Source organism: Haemorhous mexicanus, chromosome 7 (assembly GCF_027477595.1).
Source record: "Haemorhous mexicanus isolate bHaeMex1 chromosome 7, bHaeMex1.pri, whole genome shotgun sequence".
NCBI classification, from domain to species: Eukaryota; Metazoa; Chordata; class Aves; order Passeriformes; family Fringillidae; genus Haemorhous; species Haemorhous mexicanus.
This window is the reverse complement of record NC_082347.1, coordinates 37,162,336-37,181,297: the sequence shown is the minus strand read 5'-3', so window position 1 is coordinate 37,181,297 and position 18,962 is coordinate 37,162,336. Positions and strand designations below refer to the sequence as shown.

General features: G+C 47.1%; 2 protein-coding genes across 3 annotated transcripts in view; one reads left to right on the top strand and one right to left on the bottom strand.

Moving 5' to 3' along the window:
• GRK5 (G protein-coupled receptor kinase 5) overlaps nt 1-6,182 on the bottom strand; it is a 154,651-nt gene extending 148,469 nt beyond the window's left edge. For both annotated transcript variants that reach the window (XM_059852054.1, XM_059852056.1), the window contains exon 1: nt 5,952-6,182. In XM_059852054.1, the coding sequence (XP_059708037.1) occupies nt 5,952-6,003 (52 nt within the window). In that variant the 5' untranslated portion in view covers nt 6,004-6,182. The remainder of the gene's footprint in view (nt 1-5,951) is intronic.
• Nucleotides 6,183-13,642: 7,460 nt separating this feature from the next.
• PRDX3 (peroxiredoxin 3) lies at nt 13,643-18,862 on the top strand. The gene is made up of 7 exons (XM_059852053.1): nt 13,643-13,694; nt 13,769-13,844; nt 13,927-14,068; nt 14,755-14,890; nt 17,074-17,177; nt 17,937-18,102; nt 18,664-18,862. Exons 1-7 carry the CDS (start codon nt 13,659-13,661, stop codon nt 18,721-18,723), a joined length of 720 nt encoding a protein of 239 aa, XP_059708036.1. The 5' UTR covers nt 13,643-13,658; the 3' UTR covers nt 18,724-18,862.
• Nucleotides 18,863-18,962: the final 100 nt, after the last annotated feature.

Sequence of the window (18,962 nt, the reverse complement as noted above, 5' to 3'; positions counted from 1 at the left end):
TTTAAAACTTTCATTCTGGAACTGTTTATCACAAAGACACGTGGGCTGGTTTGGTCCACGTGCTGCTGCTCTGGCAACACTCAGCAGAGCATCACTAAAACCATCTCTTTTGGGTGTTTTTGACTAAGTTCTCAGAGTATTCTTAACTAAGAAAAAAAAAAGAGTCATAAAGTTATGTTAATGTCTTGTATAAGTACTGAAAATTCTTTTCTGAGTGGATCATTTCAGCGACACTAAGTTAAAACCTTCTCAGAAAAAGAACATACTGATAACAGAGACAGGCAGTCTCTTCTTAGATTTATTATTTTGCACTTGAGGAAAGCAATCCCATGAGATTAATGGAGCAGATGTAAGTAGTTCTACTCAAACCTCCACAGTTAACATTTGTACTAAAAGTTTTACTACATAATAGGTTCTCTGTGTTAATAACCTGGCTCACTATAAATATTTTTAAATGCCTACAAACCCAACAAGACAGATAGCAATCAGCCCATAGCAGTTCCACACAACAACACAGGAAGGAGCGTGGTCCTCTCTCCAGTGAAAAAGTTTGGATGGAAGAGCTCCTGATTTCTCCAGCATTGCCACATCCCCAGCCCTGCTGCTCATGTCTGCAGACTGGAGAACCCCAGAGTGTCCACCAAGGGCACAGCTACAGCTCTACCTTACTCTACATCAGCCCTGCTATCAAAATATGCTAAAAAACCAACACAAGAGATATACTTCAAGCATGTTCTACAAACACACACATTTGCCCTAAGCCAGGTGTGGCTACCAAACTAATTGCCTTCTCTAAAAAGAACCTTTGACGTGACTCAGACTTGAACATTCTTTTCAGAAAGGTCTGAAAAATCTTCTTTTCTGAATTTCCTTGTTTAAAATATAATGAGATAGTCTTGGCTCTTCCAGGTACCTTTTTTCCCCCAGGAATAAATGGTTCCAAGACACTAATTTTTTTAAACTACTGCTTGAAAGCACCCTGTTGCATCTGAAGCAATGGCTGACTCCATTCTTGAATTACTGTTTTTTGAAAGTTATTACAGTGGTGAGCTTCTCTTGAACTCTAAAAAGAAAACTAAACTGAGATACCACATGGAAGCTTCCTCTGCTCACAATGTTTTTCATACAATGCATTTTGGGTTAACTTCAAGGGATGGAGGACAGGACCTTAGATTCTGCATTCAGTGCAGTGGTTAATGAAGTTGCAATAACCATATTCTCCATAGAGTTTTGGCTGCCACTACAGCCACCTTCTTTCCTTCAAAATATGCTTTTCATTGTTCTCCTGCCCTTTTTCCAACTGCTCCTCAGCCAAGTTCTTGGAAAGCAACCACGCTTCATGTTTAGGATTTATTGCTTGTCCTCTGCCAGTACGGACACACACAAATCTCTCCTGTGATCATCCTACAAAAAGCAAGCTAAAAATACAGCAATTTATGAATATTTTGAATGTTATATGGCATCAGTGTGCACGCATCAAAAGATTCTGAGCATATAAAAGGTCACCCCTTTTGTCTAGGCCAATAGGAGGCTCTGCTTGGGTGCCATAAATAAGCTTATTTTAGAATTCCAGCCTACCTAAAAAGGGAAAAAAACATTTGCATTGTGTTTCAGTGGTTGAAGATTTTTTTTTTCTCCTTTAACATGGTAAACTTTGTGCTTCAGAAACTCTAGGTTTGACAAAAAAACACAGTTCATCTTCCAAAGTGGCTGCTTTAAAACTAATGACTAAATTAGACATCACAGTTATCATGAGAACTTCAAAGTGGTGAGAATTGTCTGTCTGCACAAACTTTAAGGATTTTTCAATTTCAGAGTAAAGTTGTATTTCTGTTTTGAAATGTGTTTTGGGTTGTCTGAGGAAGCTCATGCCCACAGAAGCAGCAGGAAACATCAGGGCAGGCTGATCTTATGGCTGGGATGGAACAGTTCATGAGGAAGAGTATTCAGGTAATCACCATGCCTTGGTCATGCTTTTCAGACCATATTGTTTATTTTTATTACAAACACTGTAGTTTAATTATCAGCCTCTCTGAAAGACTTGTCTTTTATCAGTTTATTGCTTTTGACAGGTAAGGATAGATTCAAGACTCTGTGGATACAACTGAAATTCTGGAACTTTAGTTCCTCTGAGACCTTGGGAGACTTAGTTCTTGGTCTCTCCTGGCTCCTTGTTTCTGATGATGCCCTCTGCCAAATCACAAGTTTAGAAGGTGACCTGGGACTCCCTGCCCAGCCTGGACTGGCAGCTGGTGGATCTCCAGTGCTCGTGGCTGGGTGGCTCTGAGCCTCAGCCACCACTGCTGAGACTCAGGAACAGGAAGGCTGATGAAAAGAAAGGGCAGTGAAATGGCTTTACACTGCCAGAGGGCAGGGATGGATGGGATATTGGGAAGGAATTGTTCCCTGGGAGGGTGGTGAGGCCTTGGAACAGGGTGCCCAGAGAAGCTGTGGATCCCAATCCCTGGCAGTGTCCAAGGCCCGGCTGGACAGGGCTGGGAGCACCCTGGGACAGTGGAAGGTGTCCCTGACATGGCAGGGGGTGGCACTGGATGGGATTTAAGGTCCCTTCCAACTCAACCATTCTATGATGCCATGAAGATCCAGATAAATGTTTTACCACCTCATAATCTGGGGTTCTTACTCAATCCAAAATGACTGCAATTGTTATTGTTTTGATTTTCTTTTTATGACTCTCATCTTTCTAGCCTTCCCTTCTTAGCTCATTCTTCTCCCCAGGCAATGCTAGATAGTTCCCAAATACCTATTTGGTTCCTATAATTAAACCAGATGTATTTTCTGTTCAGTCTGAAAAGGGATTAGTGATTTGTGAAATGGGACTTTGCATTCAAGAAATGAGAAATTACAGTTGAGGAAAAAGCATAAATTTAATCCTAATAAATAATGAATGGACTTTCAAATGCAGTAAATCTCCATTCTTACATGTTCAAACTGACAGACTTCTGAGTATAACAAGTGACTTATGTGTAATTTTGTGTCAAAACCTCCATATTCTGCAAAAATATTAAAATTTCCTGAAATTTATTCTCTGTTCAAAATTATTCATTGAAATGCATTTTTGTATGTGAACCACATTTACTCTTTTTGTTGCTCTAATAAGATTACTCATGTATCACATGGCACCAGTTAATTCTGGGTGTGCTTCTCATTGTGATCATCAGGATTTAAGTGCAAGTACTTGTGTAGCAGTTATAGAACTTGCCCCCTGGTACTTCAGCTAAAAAGCTTACATTACATCAGGGGTGAAGGAACTTAGACAAGGGACTACAGGGAAAAAAAAAAAAAAGCTACCAAGGCCAGAGCAAAAGAGTTGCAAAATTTAAACCAATATTTGCTATAAAACATTTGTGGTGGGCACTCAGCCCTACTTCTGACTCCCTCAAACGTCCTCTCTGCTGGGTTTCACACTGCAGCTCTACCTAAACCTCTCCTTGATATTCTCTTTGCTACTGAGAGTAGGTTTGTGTTCTTCTTGCAATTCTGACAAAACTTCTGCCTTTATTAACATTTGCAGAGTGGTTCCATCATTCTTCTCCTCCTAACATTAAGGACCACACTGCAGGCACTAACCAGCATGTGATTGAGCTAATACAGCTTTTGATTTTGACTCTACAATTGGAAACACACAGGCACATACTTGGCTTTGGCTACACATTCACCCAGCTAAATCTGTTGATGGAGTCTCCAGAACCTGGAACAAACTTATTTTTAGATACTATAATCTTCAATGTATTAACTTGCTTTTACTCTTGGTCTTACATATGTTGTCTGCCTTCTTCATCTGCAATGAAAGCCACCTACATTATTCACTGCAAATTTTAAAACAACTTTACTCACAGCAGCCTGCAACAATAACTAAAGTGTGGCAACCCATCTCATACAGCAATAACACTTGTGGCTCTCTTGTCATGTACATCATTTGCCCTTGTTCTTCCTTTAAAAAAATTTCATATCCCCTCAAAAAAAAAAAAAACAACCCCACAAAAAAAAACCCCCCAGCTTTAAAATAAATTAGCACCAGGCCTCCAAAAATTGTTGTAGGAGGTTCATACATGGTTTAGAGAACACTTGCAATGTAGTTTGGAGGAAATCTTGATAAATTTCTGCCATTTGGATTATAGCTAACAGTTTCTTTATTGAAACTCTAACACAATAAGGCAACATGACTGTAACCATCTTCCTGAGAATGGTAGAAAAGGACCATAAAACTGAGCAGCACATTTAAAATTACTTGCAAAATATCAGCCCTCTGTAAACAACACACAATAACTGTAATTAATACCAGTCCTTTAAAGTATTCTTAAATTCTACTGAAATCTAAACCAGTATTGTATGACTGGTAGCAACAACTGCATCCGAAACAACATTAAAAATGACAACAGAAAATAAAAGATCTCCATCAGAAGTCAAAAAGTTATAATTCACTGATCTACTGAACACCTTTGCCCTTATTATTTGTAGAGCTTTTTTGGGAGGATCTCAGGACTTTACTCTTTAACTAAGCCTCAAAAGTTCAACAGCCTGTGAGTTATATAAACACTATTTTACAATTTGAGTTATTTTCCCAGCAAAAGGATCGCTCCAGGGGCGGACTATTTGAATGATCTCTCTTAGAAAATGAACGCTGCTTTACCCGTAGTTCCACAGCTTCAGAGTGGCCGGAGCTGAAGCCCACCCAAGCGGTGCACAGCCTCGCTCGCAGGCAGCTCCAGCGCTCCGGCGGGCAGTGGAGAACAGGCTGCAGGTTGTACCGCACCTAAAAACGCCTGCTCCAGCAAGTGCTCTCAGGGAAGAAACTCTGACCAAGGGCTTGGAAAAATGCCTTATTTTAAGCAGCAAGCAAGTAAATAAACACAAACATAAAAATGGGCTGGAGCAGACAGAAGGCGATCGCGTCTTGGCAGCGATGCCGCAGCTGTAAGACGTGTTGCTTGTGCGTGGCGCTCCCGCTGCAGCCGGAGGGATGCTCCCGGGCGGACGGGGCTCCGCGGGGAGCCCCGAGCTCCGGCCCCGCCGTGCCCAGCGCCCGGCTCCGCGCCCCGCGGCCGCGGGAGGATTTCCGCCCGCGCGGGGAGAGGAAACCGCGTCCGTTCCCCACGGGGGGAAAGAATGCGCCGGGAGCCCGATCCACCGGTGGTTGTCGCGGTTCGCTTCTGCGAGCCCTCGGGGTCGGGACGGGGATGCTGCCGGAGCCCCCGCTGCAGCCGGCAGCCGAGCGTCTCTGCAGGGCGCCCCGCTCCGAGCAGCGGCGGCTCCGTGCCGGCGGCTCCGGCATCGCCCGGAGCATCCCCGGTGCCCGAGCGCGGCGGCGGCCGCGGGGGACAGCCCCCGCTGGGAGACCCCCGCGCCAGCCGCGGGCGGGGTACAGCCCCCAGCCCCTCCGGCCGGCTCCGGCCGGGGACAAACACGCTCTCAACAATGGGCATGTTTGCAGCAACATGATCTCACCTAATAACGCCGAATAAGGCAATGACTGTACGGGGAAGCGATACGATCCTGCCGGTCTCACCACACGGCGCGGAAAGCTATTTGCAGATTTGCTAAGCTCTTTTGAATGAATGCATCTGCAGCTGACCTTTAACAATAGACGCTGAAATAGCACAATCTGTGGGACCAGATTTGAGGGGGGGAGGCGGGAAGGGGGAAGGAAGAGATGGGTGAATATTGTAATCTCTGCAATCTCATTCACTTCCTTTCCCAAACCCCCGCGCACAGGGAAAAACAGCGGTATTTTCCTTTTCACCGTGGCTCTGTCTCAAACAAGCCGTTTCCAACGCCGGCAGAGCCACATGGCACCCCGACAGCCGCCGCCAGCGGGACCGGCGCGCATCCCCACCGGTGCCCGCCCGCATCCCGCGGGCATCGCTCCGCGGAGGGGCGACTGCGACAAGGATGCTCCAGCCCCCTCTCCCCTCCCGCCGCTCTCTCACCTTCCCTGGCTTTCAGCAAAACGGTGTTGGCAACGATGTTTTCCAGCTCCATTGACGAGCTCGGGCAGCGCAGGCAGCGGCACTGCAGCAGGACGTCACTCCGAGGTGCGGAGTCTCCGGGCGACCACCCGCCTCCTGCCCCTAGCGCGCTGTCCCCCCGCGCATCATCCCCGCCCGCCTGCCCGCTCCCCCGCGCTCCCCGGGCGGAGGCGGCGCTCCCCGCACTGCCTGCTCCGCCGCGCCCCGCTACTCCATCCTCCGCCCCGCCGGCTCCCCCGGTGGTTTGAGGGCTCGGGCGCTCCTGCCTCCCTCCCCCGGGGGTGTGGCACCGCGGAGCGGCCCCGCAGCCCCGCGCAGGCGCCGGCCCCGCCGGGCCGGGCACGCCGGGACGTGTAGTCCTGCGGCGGCCCCGCCGCACCTGGCGCCGGTTCCGCAACCGCGCAGGGTCCCCAGGGAGGGACGGCCACTGTTCGCCTCGGGGAGGGGGAGAGCATGGGCAGGGCCACGGACAGGGGCCGGGCAGAGCGTCCCGGGAGGTGGGGGGGGGGTGTTCGCCGCCGGGGATGCTCGGGGCTCCCGCAGTCCCGGCCCCGGCGCAGCCCTGGTGCCGCACTCCATCCCGCGGCGGCGGCCCGGGGCTCCACTTGTCCTGCCCGCGGTCCCCAGGGCTCCCCAGCCCGGCTCTTCGTACGTGTCATCCCCCTGCAGGTGCCCACGCTCGTGGGAAGGGGTCGCCGACACTCGGCAGACGACTCCCGCCCCCTGCCCTTCTCCTCGCGCCGGGGCTTCTCGCCTTTCTCGGGATCTCAAAAACCTCTACAGAAGAACCCGAGGAAACCCCATCTCTTCCGCCACACCATTGTTTTCACCCTTGTAAGGAACTGTGTGAAGCATCAGCCACTTGTGGAAAGTTTGTGACTTTTAAGCACTAGATTGCAACATAAACTCTCCCCTGTCTACATAGGACAGATGCTCATGTCAGCATGATTCTGATTTTCCTAGCAACGGGGTAGATCGATTCATCAGGTCAAGCAATAAAAGAGAAATAAAAACGACCCATTACTCCCACTGACACTCTTCCTCCATCTATGTTTGCATTGATTAAATCCACATTAAGCAAATCAAATTAACATGCACCTTCTTTTAAGTGGAGCATAGACACTACTCTTTTCTTCCTTTTTTTTATTGTACCAATTTATTTCTTTCCACAGCCACACAGAAATGGCCTGCAATAGCAGAGCTTGCAGACTGCCTAGAACACATTTTCTGAACATAGGAAATAGAAGCGAAATGCATTTAATGAATAATACCTTGCGGGTAAAATTGCTACAATAAATGCCTTTTGAACCTGATTAAGTGTCAAAGGTTTGACCTTTGAAAGTTATTTTGCATAGCAGGTGGCACTGCTATGTACAATCTTCCACAGCCTTTCTCCTGTAGCTTCAGAAAAACATTCAGCTTTCAGAGCCATTCCATGTTGTGGCTTCTTTCTTTGTGATACAAGTTCTATACAGCAGCAGTTGTGTCAGTAAGTACCGGAAGATTTTTCTCTGATTAAATAATTCTTGAGGGAGAAATTGCTTCCTGGAAACCAGAGCCTTAGCACAGAGATGAGGCTCCAAAGGAGCATCTGCCCTGCTTGTTGTTTGAACTCTTCTGTGCAAGCACTGATGTAAACAGACCAGAATATGCTCAGTTCTAAGTGCACTTCACATCCCTGCCCAGCCTCCCACTAATGATCGTCATAAGGACAAAGCAAACATCGCAACAAGGCTGATGGTCGGTGGAAGACAGAACTTTTATTATACAGAATGTTTTTAATGCTATAAGCAACTCCTCTCTCCAGAGGACAAATGAAGGCATGTGTTTAAGTGCCCACTTTGTGAAGCACCACTCACTGCAGCAGCATTGGGATATTGCTGTTTCTGCTGTGCCTCAGGATGAGACTGATCAGTGGGATTTACCTTCATGGGAGACTCCACAGGGAGTACTTACTGTACTCCCTGTGTACTGAGTACTTACTGTACTCCCTGAGTACTTTGGTGAGCTGTTTTTATAGAGGTGCCTGAATGAAGAGGGCAGATCTTGAAGAGCTCAAGTATGAGTTGCACTGGAAATCAGCACGTGCACTCAACAGCTGTACTGCTCCTCTTATCTCATATCTTTATGTACCTCCAGATATGTGGAGTCACCCACAGTGCTGCCCTGTGGGACAAAAGTATGACTCCAGCACGCTGATGTTGCCCTGTATAGTTTCAAATATTTAATTCTTGAACGGATAAACCTATTTATCAAAAGAGTTACGACAGATCTGTCTGGAGTTTGGAAATCCCACGGAGCTACCTAGTGTTCATGAGCGGCGCAGCTCCCGCAGGCTCCACGATCCTGGCAACCGGAGGCACGCTCAGCCAGCTCCTGCGGGAGCAGGGACAGCCAGGCAGCAGCGAGTGTGCTGGGACACAGAGGTTATTCCAGCAGGAGCAGGGACAGCCAGGCAGCAGCGAGTGTGCTGGGACACAGGGGTTATTCCAGCAGGAGCAGAGACAGCCAGGCAGCAGCGAGTGTGCTGGGACACAGGGGTTATTCCAGCAGGAGCAGGGACAGCCAGGCAGCAGCGAGTGTGCTGGGACACAGGGGTTATTCCAGCTCGACTGCATGGCTGTGCCTTGAAGTGGACCAGAGACAGCCACATAAATGTGGCTGAGTGCAGGGAGTGGGGACAGCTGAGCTCTCCTACTGGGCTGCTGAAGGTTTGCAATAATGTGTGTGTCTGACTTACACATCTATATGGAGAACAGCAATTCTGACTCCATGCCTATTGGGAAGACCAATGGAAGGGTTTTTTTTCCAATATTCTTATGTTAACTAACAAAGCCTCCCTTGTTTCTAATAAATCTGACTCACTGTGGTGCACTAGGACATGGAAGGAGGTGTGTTCACTAGCACTCACTAGCACTACTTTGAAAAACATGATCGAGGTGATTAGTCCTCAATGCATCTCTCTTTTCTACTGCATTTTTAAAGCCTGATTAAACCCCTGGTATATGACACAGAACTGAGATGGATGGCCCCTTTCATGGATGTGCCCCCCATGTGTTTTCACTGCACAGAAAGTCTATCAGTTGATTTTGCAAAACCCACTGCAGCATTTGGACTCTTACCTCATGACTGCTTCTCAGCTGTCAGTAGCTTCATTCCATGTCACCTGGAACAACTGGTTCACAAAGCCAACAAAAAAAAATAGGAAGAGGTAGATTTATTTCTATCCATTTTCTCTTGTGGTGACACAGTCCTTTAATTTCAAGCTATGTCTGCACCTGATTTAATGGAACAGTCTGTGAGTGAGGGAGAAGGAAACAGGAGACCTGTAAATCTGTTCCACTGCTTATCTGACTCCATTCATTCTTGTAAAATGGTGCTGAAATACGTGGACTCAAAGACAGGGTGGCAGGGAAGGAATACAGGTCTCTTTTGCTGGCCTAAATATCTTGATTTAACACTTGAAGGAGAAAAAGGAAAATTTAGTCTGAATCATATGCAGAAGCAACCAGTATTGGAAGGAAAAAAAATAAAAAAGGAGAGGCTACCCAAAAAAAAATCATATTATGAAAAATGTGCTTTCTAAGGTGCTTTAAAAATGTGCTTTAAAATTTCCATCTGAAGTCATTCAGGAGAGGCTCCTAAAAACCTAAAAGTGCTGAACATCAGGATAAAGCAGGGCTGGCAGCCATCTTTCCTTTATGGGAAAAGCAAGGTTTGTAAATGAAACGCCAACACCGAGCGAGCCCCAAATGCATCAGTGTAATAGGAACAGGGAAGCAGCGAGGCACAGTGTGATATTCTGAGCCACTCAAGGATGAGTCATCACCAGGGTGGGCTCGCACAGCTCCAGCCAAACACAGCGGCAACACACCCAGTTTTATCCTGGCTCCAGAGAGAAACCGCTCGGCCCCAGCACAGCCGCCTCGATAGTGAAGGATAAGACCCCCGGTGGAGCAGATGTCAGAAAGGTTTTTGCCTATACTTATCAATTGGAAACATACCCTAACAGCAGCTATCTCCTAAATCCATGTTCCAACACTTAATTCATGCAGTAAAGCCCGTTCATGATTAGCTCTAAGCTGGATTGTGCTTGGGATTGCTTCTGAAACTTATTGCTACGAACGGGCAAATTCTTTCTCCTCCTGCTGAGCTTGGGTATCAGCAGGTGGGAGCACATAGGCCTGTGAGAGCATTTGCAGGCAGCTGGAATATTTTCCAGCGCCCCTGTGTGCAAGGACAGAGGCTGCCATCTACCAACAGTCATGGGGTGATGCATCGTGTTGCCTAAGCCAAACTTTTTGCTTTGGTTTAGATAAAAATGCTTATGCCTTTGTTGTTATTTCCCATTGTTTTTTCCCATTTCCCAGCTTCTTTTTCAGTTATCTGTTTCCTCAAGGTAAAGGACAAAGGATTGTTACAGCATTTGAGGACATGGAATAACATAACCTTGTAGAAATTGAGCAGATTTTATTTTTAAACAAGCAGACATGTATCCCATACTCTGCACAGAATTTGCCACTCATTGATCCACAGCAGCAGTTCTGATTTGGGATTTGCTTATCCCTTTCATCAAGTTTAGAGAGAAACAGTTACTTTTCCCCTAAAATTTTGTTCTGTGAATGATGATCTTTCAAAGAGCTCTTTAAAATCTAACACTTACAAAACAGTAATGGAAGCAACACACTAGCATTATCTAGTATTTTTTATCAACTGATCTTGTAGTTTTTCACCAGAAAGACATAGTTAACTATTCCCAGACAGGAAAAGAGAGGCACAAAATGGGAGCAGGCAGATAAGTATCCTCACCAAAAAGAACATTGACATCTCCCATTATCTATTCAAGTGCCTTATGGACTACTCTGCACCTTGTATAGCAACTTCTCCTCAAAGCCTGCTGAAATCCCTGGAGAGTCTTTCACCAACTTCACATGTCAATTTGAATCACACTTAAAGACAGCAAAGGAGACAACCAACAAGATTTGGAAAAAGATGTGCATATGGTATCACTCGGTAGATTGATTTTGAGCTTTAGATGTCAATAAGAACCATGTTTAGCAGCTGCTCGAGCCTGTGCCAGAGCCAGAGCTGAGGAAAAAGGAACAACTTTTATCAGGTGCACTTTGGCAGTGACAAGGTCCATCTTCAGGTTGCACGGATGCTCATTTTGCAAAAGCAAAATGGAAAATACTCCCCATTAAATGGCAGTAGTTCAAGCCTTTGCACAGAAGTCTGAGAAGCTGAATTACGCTGCCTCCATAACAAAGCATGAGCAATATTTCCCCACCTGCAAGCCAAGAGTTTAAACAAAGAGTTTTAAACAAATATAACTTTCCGGGGATGGGGGGAAGGGCATTGGTTTAGAATATATCAACTCAGAAGTTTTGTGAATAATCATCTGTGGATGAGACAGCCATCCTCAGGAAATCCGAGCAACAGCCCTTTTCTGGCTGCCACAATGCAGCTCCCACACCTGAGGGAAAGGAACCCGGCCACCCCTGGGCACACAATTTGCTGCCCAGCCCCAGGGCACTTGTCTGGGCAAACACATCTCTGTGTCTGAGGGCATGAGCCAGGTTTCAGACATGAATGCAGGCATGCCATCCTGCACTGCTCTGAAAAGCATCAGCCCAGGTAATGGCTGATGGGTTTGCTGCTCTCCACCTACAGCCACTGCTCCACAGGTGTCCCAGGCTCAGCTTCACTGCTCACTGCTCTGCTTGCAGCCCTCAGCAGCAGCACAAAGACCTCCCACACCTCTACCCTGGTCACAATCTCCACAATCACACCTTCCCTCTCCTAATCCAAGGCTGTAGGCTAGGGCACAGTTCACCCACACTCTACCTGACATACTTTCTAATGTACAAATTGGTTACTCCCAAGGCTGTAGGCTAGGGCACAGTTCGCCCACACTCTACCTGACATACTTTCTAATGTACAAATTGGTTACTCACTTCCACTTTCATGTTTTGAGTAGATAACATTATTCTGGCTGCTTTGTTAGGAATCACTTTCTTTTTGAGATTTTCAGAGCCATGTTTCCAGCTGTCATTGGCTACCTCTGAATTAATAAATTCAAGGTGCCAGTGACTGAAATTTGCCATGATGTTAAATGCCCAGAAAGGTCTCAGCACGCTTTTGGACAACACCAACTAATATTGCCCCAAACAATTCCTAGGCATAGCAGGGAGTTAATACCAGCTAGTTATCAACTCTAACAGGCAGGTTGAACACAATCCTCCCTCTTTTGAAGGCTCAGAGTCTCACTGTTACAGAGGAGACTGGACCATGCAGATGGATCAGTACCAGGAATGAGTTCAGAAGTGTAGATTTAGCACTCACTGAGTTCATCCCAGGGGTAGCTGACATTTCTCTGGCTGCTTTTGGCTTTGCCACCCAATGCTGATGGCTGAGCTTATCCTGCTAGCAGAGCCAGACTTTTCTCCAGTCCACAAGGTCCACCCTTTCTAAAATGTTGTGGATATTAATAAATATATGAAACTAGAACTTACTAAAACCCAGAAGGGAAACTGGGTTCAGCTTGGTTTAAGTGAAGGAACACAAAGAAAGAAGCTAGGAGCTGTGAAGATGGTGAAAGGCCTTGAGGGGATGGTGTATGAGGAGCACCTGGTCTGTTCAGCCTGGAGAAGAGGAGACTGAGGGGACAACACATTGCAGTATACAACTTCTTTGTGAGAGCAAGAGGAGGGGCAGACACTGATCTCTGCTCTGTGGTGATCAGTGACAGGACCCGAGGGAACGGCCTGAAGTTGAGTCAGGGGAGGTTTAGGTTGCATATTAGAAAAACCACCAGGTTTTAGAAAAAACAGAGGGTAATTGGGTGCTGGAACAAGCTCCCCAGGGAAGTGGGCACAGCACCAAGCCTGACAGAGTTCAAGAAGTGTTTAGACAACACTCTCAGGCACATGGTGTGACTCTGGGCAGGAGCAGGAGATGGACTTTGATGACCTTTGCGTATTTCTTCCAACTGAGAATATTCTGTGATTCTGTAACTATAATATGAGTGAGTCCAACAAAGTCAGAGCCAGCTGTAAGCATGTATGTGGAAGGTTTCTGAGCACAAGCTGGCCTGTATCAGTGGGCACAGCGCTTGGGACATGGCACTGGTGAGGCTGCACCTCGAGTGCTGTGCCCAGTTCTAGAAGGACATTGAGGGGCTGGAGCAGGCCCACAGAAGGTCACGGAGCTGGGGAAGGGTCTGGAGCACAAGTCCTGTGAGGAGCAGGTGAGGAGCCAGGGGTGTTTAGCCTGGAAGAGGCTCAGGACGAACCTTACCACTCTCCAGGAGGAGTCGGGCTCTGCTCCCAAGTAATAAATGGCAAGACAAGAGGACATGGCCTCAAGCTGTGCGTTGGAAGATTTAGGTTGGACATTAGGAAGAACTGCTTCGCAGAAACGGTGATTGGAATGGGCTGCCCAGGGAGGTGGTGGAGTCACGGTCCCTGAAGGACTTCAAGGACAGACTGGACGTGGCCCTACGTGCCATGGTCTGGCTGACCCGGGGGTGTTCGACCATAGGTCGGACTCCGTGGTCCGAGAAGCCTTTCCCAACCCGATCGATGCCGTGACTCCAGTGCGTCCGTCACCGCCGCTCTGGGGTTCCCGCCCCCGGCGGCCCGCTCCGCCCCGCTCCGCCCGCCGCTCGACATGGCCGCCGCGCTGGGGAGGCTGCTCCGCGCCGCGGTGAGTGAGGGCCCGCCCGCGGGCCTGCCCGCCGCCCGGCCCCGCCGCCGCCCTCACCTTCCCTGTCCCCGCAGGTGCCCGTGGCTGCCGCCGCCGGGAGGAGAGGGACGGCACGGCCCCCGGCCTGCGCCCGCCGCCCCTTCAGCCTCGGTAAGTGCGGGAGAGCGGCCGGGGAACGCGCCCCGGGAGCGGCCCGGGCCCGGCCCGCAGCTCTGCGTTCTCCCCTCCGCAGGCTCCTCGCGGCTCGCCGTGGCGGTGACCCAGCACGCCCCGTCCTTCAAGGGAACGGCCGTCGTGAACGGAGAGTTCAAGGAGCTGAGCCTAGATGATTTCAAGGGGAAATACCTGGTTCTCTTCTTCTACCCCCTGGACTTGTGAGTGCGGGTTTCTCCCCTTCCCGATGGGCCTTCTGAAGGTCATCACAAGCGCTGCAGGTCATTCTGGTTTGGTTCGATTTGAGCCAGTCTTGCAGGGCAGATGTGGCTGTTTCTAGAGCGTGAGTGATAAGACTGGGGGCACACGGCCATTGTGTGTTAAAGCAGTGGATGGGGTGGCTGGAGAGCATCTTTTAGCTGCAGGGCCTGCGTCAGGAGCTAGCTGTGGTTCCTGTTACAGGCAGATCCCAGGGGTGAGGACATTGCCTTGCAGTTTGGGACTGCCTTGGAGACAGTGTCCTTGAAGAAGCAAGGCCAGCAGAACTGCAGCTAAAGAGCTTTAGGGCATAACATGATAAGATGGGGGCCAGTCTGCTCGGAAGACTTGATTTGCCAAGAGTATTTTGGTGCATGTGGGCATATGGAGAAGGGTTTCACCTACAGAGTTTCCAAAAACTCTCTGTCCAGAGAGTCTCTAGCAGAGACAGTTTCTCCATCTTTGTGAGCAATCTGTCTAGAACTCAGAGGTGGTAACTGGTGTACCGGCTGGTTTGACACTGAAACTAATTTTGAGCAGGAAGCATGGCTAAAATTATCAGTCTAAAGGAAATACCTAGAAACAGACATGAGAGTCTTTTCTAGATAAGATGGCAGAATTGTTACAGCCTGCTCTATCTTCCTACCAGCACCTTTGTCTGCCCCACGGAAATTGTGGCCTTCAGCAACAAAGCAAAAGAATTTCGTGATGTGAACTGTGAAGTGGTGGCAGTTTCAGTGGACTCTCATTTTACTCATCTGGCATGGATAAACACACCACGAAAGGTAGGAATTGAGTATCTTTTTGGGGCTTTCTCTGCTGGTTTGGTTTCTTTTCACAAGAGCTCCAGAGAAGAGGAGTTGAATAAATAATTGTGCCAATGCTGATATTTAGTAGATTTCCTAAAGTCATATGCCATCAACTTCTATGTTTGATGACATAATTCTGACCCCTGTCTTTTGTTTTCTTTTTCGTAATTATCTGGCTTGGGTTTTTAACTTGTTTTGCTGTGATGATAGCCTTGTTGATAACATTGTACATTTATCTCAAAAGACAAATGCTCAGTTTACATGTCAGTGTCCCAAAGTGCCTGTGACAGCTGATAATGCACAAAAACTATCACGGAAAAGGAGCAGCAGCTGTTCAGTCATTACTGTTAACAATTACCCAACAGTGGTGGCTTCAGGTTGGAAGCAGAGGAACCACCAGTTTATTGGAGCACTTGTATCATTAATTCTCATTTGCTGAAAGGGTTCCACTCTTGCAATACGAATGGAGGTTTTTGGCTTTCTTTAGGGAAAGAAGGTGATAAAGACAACCTTTTACTGGAGAGGAGCCTCTTTCAGATACATATAAAAATACCTGCTTTTGATGACATAAAGCATCTCCCTGGTTTAGGTAGTTGTAGAGGACCAGAGGTTTCCCAGGAAGGTGCAGAAGCACCTGTGCCATCAGTCCCAGACTGTGTGGACAGCAGTGTGCAGTAGTGCTGCAGGCTGGCTGCCTTCTGGCACCACTAGCCCATGCAGGGGAGGGAGGAGAGTTTGCTGCATTTAATACACCTTGGCTGAGCCTGTCAAGGGTGTTTCTTCTCTGCATGCTTTGTTCAAAGCTCAGCATGTGACTGTGGCCTGAGTTCCCAGCTTTATCCCAAAGGTGTTCAGGGTGTGTCAGCTGTGCACATAGTGCTTTACAGATGCACAGACTGTTCTGAGTTGGAAGGGACCCACAAGGATCAAGCCCAGCTCAAAACACCCTGCACAAGGTGGAAAGAATTCCATGGTGGCACAGGCAGGAAACTGACACCCAGAGAAGCTGAAGCCTTGGTTTGTCTGACATCTATGCTCAGAGCTCTGTGTAGGGAACTCTTCTGCAGACAAGTGTTTGCAGGATCAGGGTCTGTGGCTGAGATTACAGTGATTGCCCTGATGATGCCAAGAATAGCAAAGCTAACAAACTCCAGCCTTGTTTCAAGGTTAGAGAGCTTATCTCTCTTGCAGTCTCAGTCTGTGGCAAAACTGAAAGAAATCTTGTTTGACTCTTCAAATAGTATTTATATTGATTTGTGAGAGGCAAAACAAAAAATAACCCTGTGCACTAAACAGAGCAGCAGAACTCTGACATACTTGGTGTGTTGGTAAGAGCATTGTGTTTGGAATCAGAATTAAGGTTGGAAAAGACCAATGGGATCATGAAGTCTCATGATGGTGAAGAGATGATGAGCTCACCATCACCATGTTCACCACTAACCATGACCTCAAGTGCCACATCCACATGTTTTTTTTTTCTCATGCCCTGGGAGGCCTGTTCCAATGCCTGACAGTCCTTTCTGTGAAGAAATTTTTTGATAATATTCAATATAAACCTCCCCTGATGCAATTTGACATCATTTCCTTTTGTCCTGTCCCTTGTTAGCTGGGAGAAGAAGCTTACCCCCACCTGGCTACACCCACTTTTAAGTAGTTGCAGAGGTCACTCTTGAGTCTCCTCTTCTCCAGGCTAAATATCCTCAGCTGTTCCTCATCAGATGTGTGCTCCAAAGTTTGTTTGTTCACAGGTTTGCTTCCCTTCCCTCCCCACCATGTTCATCCTGCTTAATTCTGAACACTTAAATATGCAGTAGAAATTTTTCTATTCAAAGCTCCTGAATAAGATACCAAGGAAGGCTTTTTGGGAAATGTATGGCTGTTGCCATTGGTAGCCTCTTACCATCGAAATCAGCAATTCTAAATTGCTCAGTGCAAAAGAAATTTTCACTTTCTAAAGAAACAAACTGTTCCTGACTACTAAAACAAACAAACAAAGTAAACCCAAGCAACACCACACACACTTGGTTCCTTCTATGGAGCAGATGCCGTGGTTGTGTTTTGTTGTTACTGTGCCCTCAAGAACATGGAATCCAGCAGCTCAGGAAGGATGAGTCTATGGAGCTTTTTTTAACCAAGTGGAATCTTTCTCTGTTCTCTAGAGTGGTGGTTTGGGAAAAATGAATATTCCAGTTCTGTCAGACCTGACAAAAGAGATCTCCCGTTCTTATGGGGTGCTCCTGGAAGGACCTGGCATAGCACTGAGGTAAGGCTGGACTGCTGTGCTGGGACACAACCCAGTCTAACCAACATAAGGCACACTGTCCCCTCCTGCAGGGAAATGGGATGCCTTCTGCTGCAGGATGGCTGGATCCCACCCTAGGAAAAGGGCACCTGCTCATTTTGGCCATGAAGCTGAGAATGGCTCCAGGCCTCTCTGAAAATGTGTGAAGGAAAAGCTCTTCTGCTCTGAGAGAGGCCGGGAGCTCCATGTCCCTAAGGAAAAGGAGCAGCATAGAACGGCAATTTCTGATCATTTTTTCCATAGTAGTCCCTGAGAAACAGTGGATTGGGTAGGAGTCTTCTGGAGACCTGCAGTTCCTGATCTCTTTGGATCAGGAACTTTTGGTATTTGTTTACTGAGAGATTAAGTTAATTAGTGTGGTAAGATTGGGACTTTGGTTTTCACAAATATTTGTATGCAGTGGGATTTAATTTAGTAGCATAATGCACAAGCAGCTCTTCACTCAGCACCTACAGATTTGACCAAAAAGATGTGGGCAGGATGCCAGCTTTCAATTTTTCAGTACAGGTGGAACACTGAGTTCTCCCTTTGCCCCCTCTGACTGAATAGTCTCCATAGATACTTTGTCATTTCACAGTACCACAGCTGTGGATCACTTTGCTAACAAACAAGATACCAAATGCTGCAGTTCCCCTCCTAACTGCTGAAATTGTGCACCCAGTTCCTTGTGTTTGGCCTTGGAAATTGATTTGCCTTGCCTGAACTGCTGCTCCATTGCAGAGGTCTGTTCATCATTGACCCAAACGGGGTCATCAAGCACCTGAGTGTCAACGACCTGCCCGTGGGGCGCAGCGTGGACGAGACGCTGCGCCTGGTCAAGGCCTTCCAGTTCGTGGAGACACACGGCGAGGTGTGCCCGGCCGACTGGACTCCCAACGCCCCCACGGTGAGTGCCTGCTCAGGGCTAAATAGATCCTCCTCAGGATAGCCACTTGTGCTTGTCTGGAAGGCTGGGATCCACTCGGGTGTGAGGTGCCCCACGGTGTCTGTGCCTGTTGTCTGAACACAACGCTGTTACTGGTTGGGCCAATTTAGTCTGTTTGTCTGATAGTAAGTGTGGGATTTCTGTGAAGAAATCACTGGTTTCCTTCTAGGAGATGCAAATCGTGTTCAAAACTCCAAATTTGACTTGGACTCTCCATTAACCGAGTTTAGATTTTTTACTTAATGCATTGTAATTTAACAGGAAAAATGTGGTTTATATGTCACCTGAGTTCAGATTTCTTACTTACTTACTTCTTTTTACTTAAAGAGGAAAAATGTGGTTTATACATAAAATTTTCAAGTATGAGTTGTACATGATCTAGGCTTTTGTCTTTCAACCAATCCAGTAAACAGATCACTGTTTTAAAAAGTATGCATGGATTTTCTTGGATAAAGTATCAAATCTGTGATTTTTTTTATCATACGTGTTCCAAGTAATAACTTAACTTTCTTTTCTTGACAGATCAAACCAAGCCCAGAAGGTTCCAAAGAATATTTTCAAAATGTGCATGGATATAAATAAACAGTCAAATATGTGGACAAAAGTGTTTAGGTTTGTCTGCTGAAGACACTAGGAAAACAGCTGTGATTGTAAAAATTAATAATAAAAATAAAAGCTGTCATTTTCTCATGTTTAAGAAGAAATTAAATGCTAAAATATTTACTGACTCCCTTGTCTTGCTTTAAAAAGGGTAAAACTAAGGCTTTTCCCCCTGCCTTCTGCAACTTCAGTTTCATGGATTTCTGTGACCATTAATCATC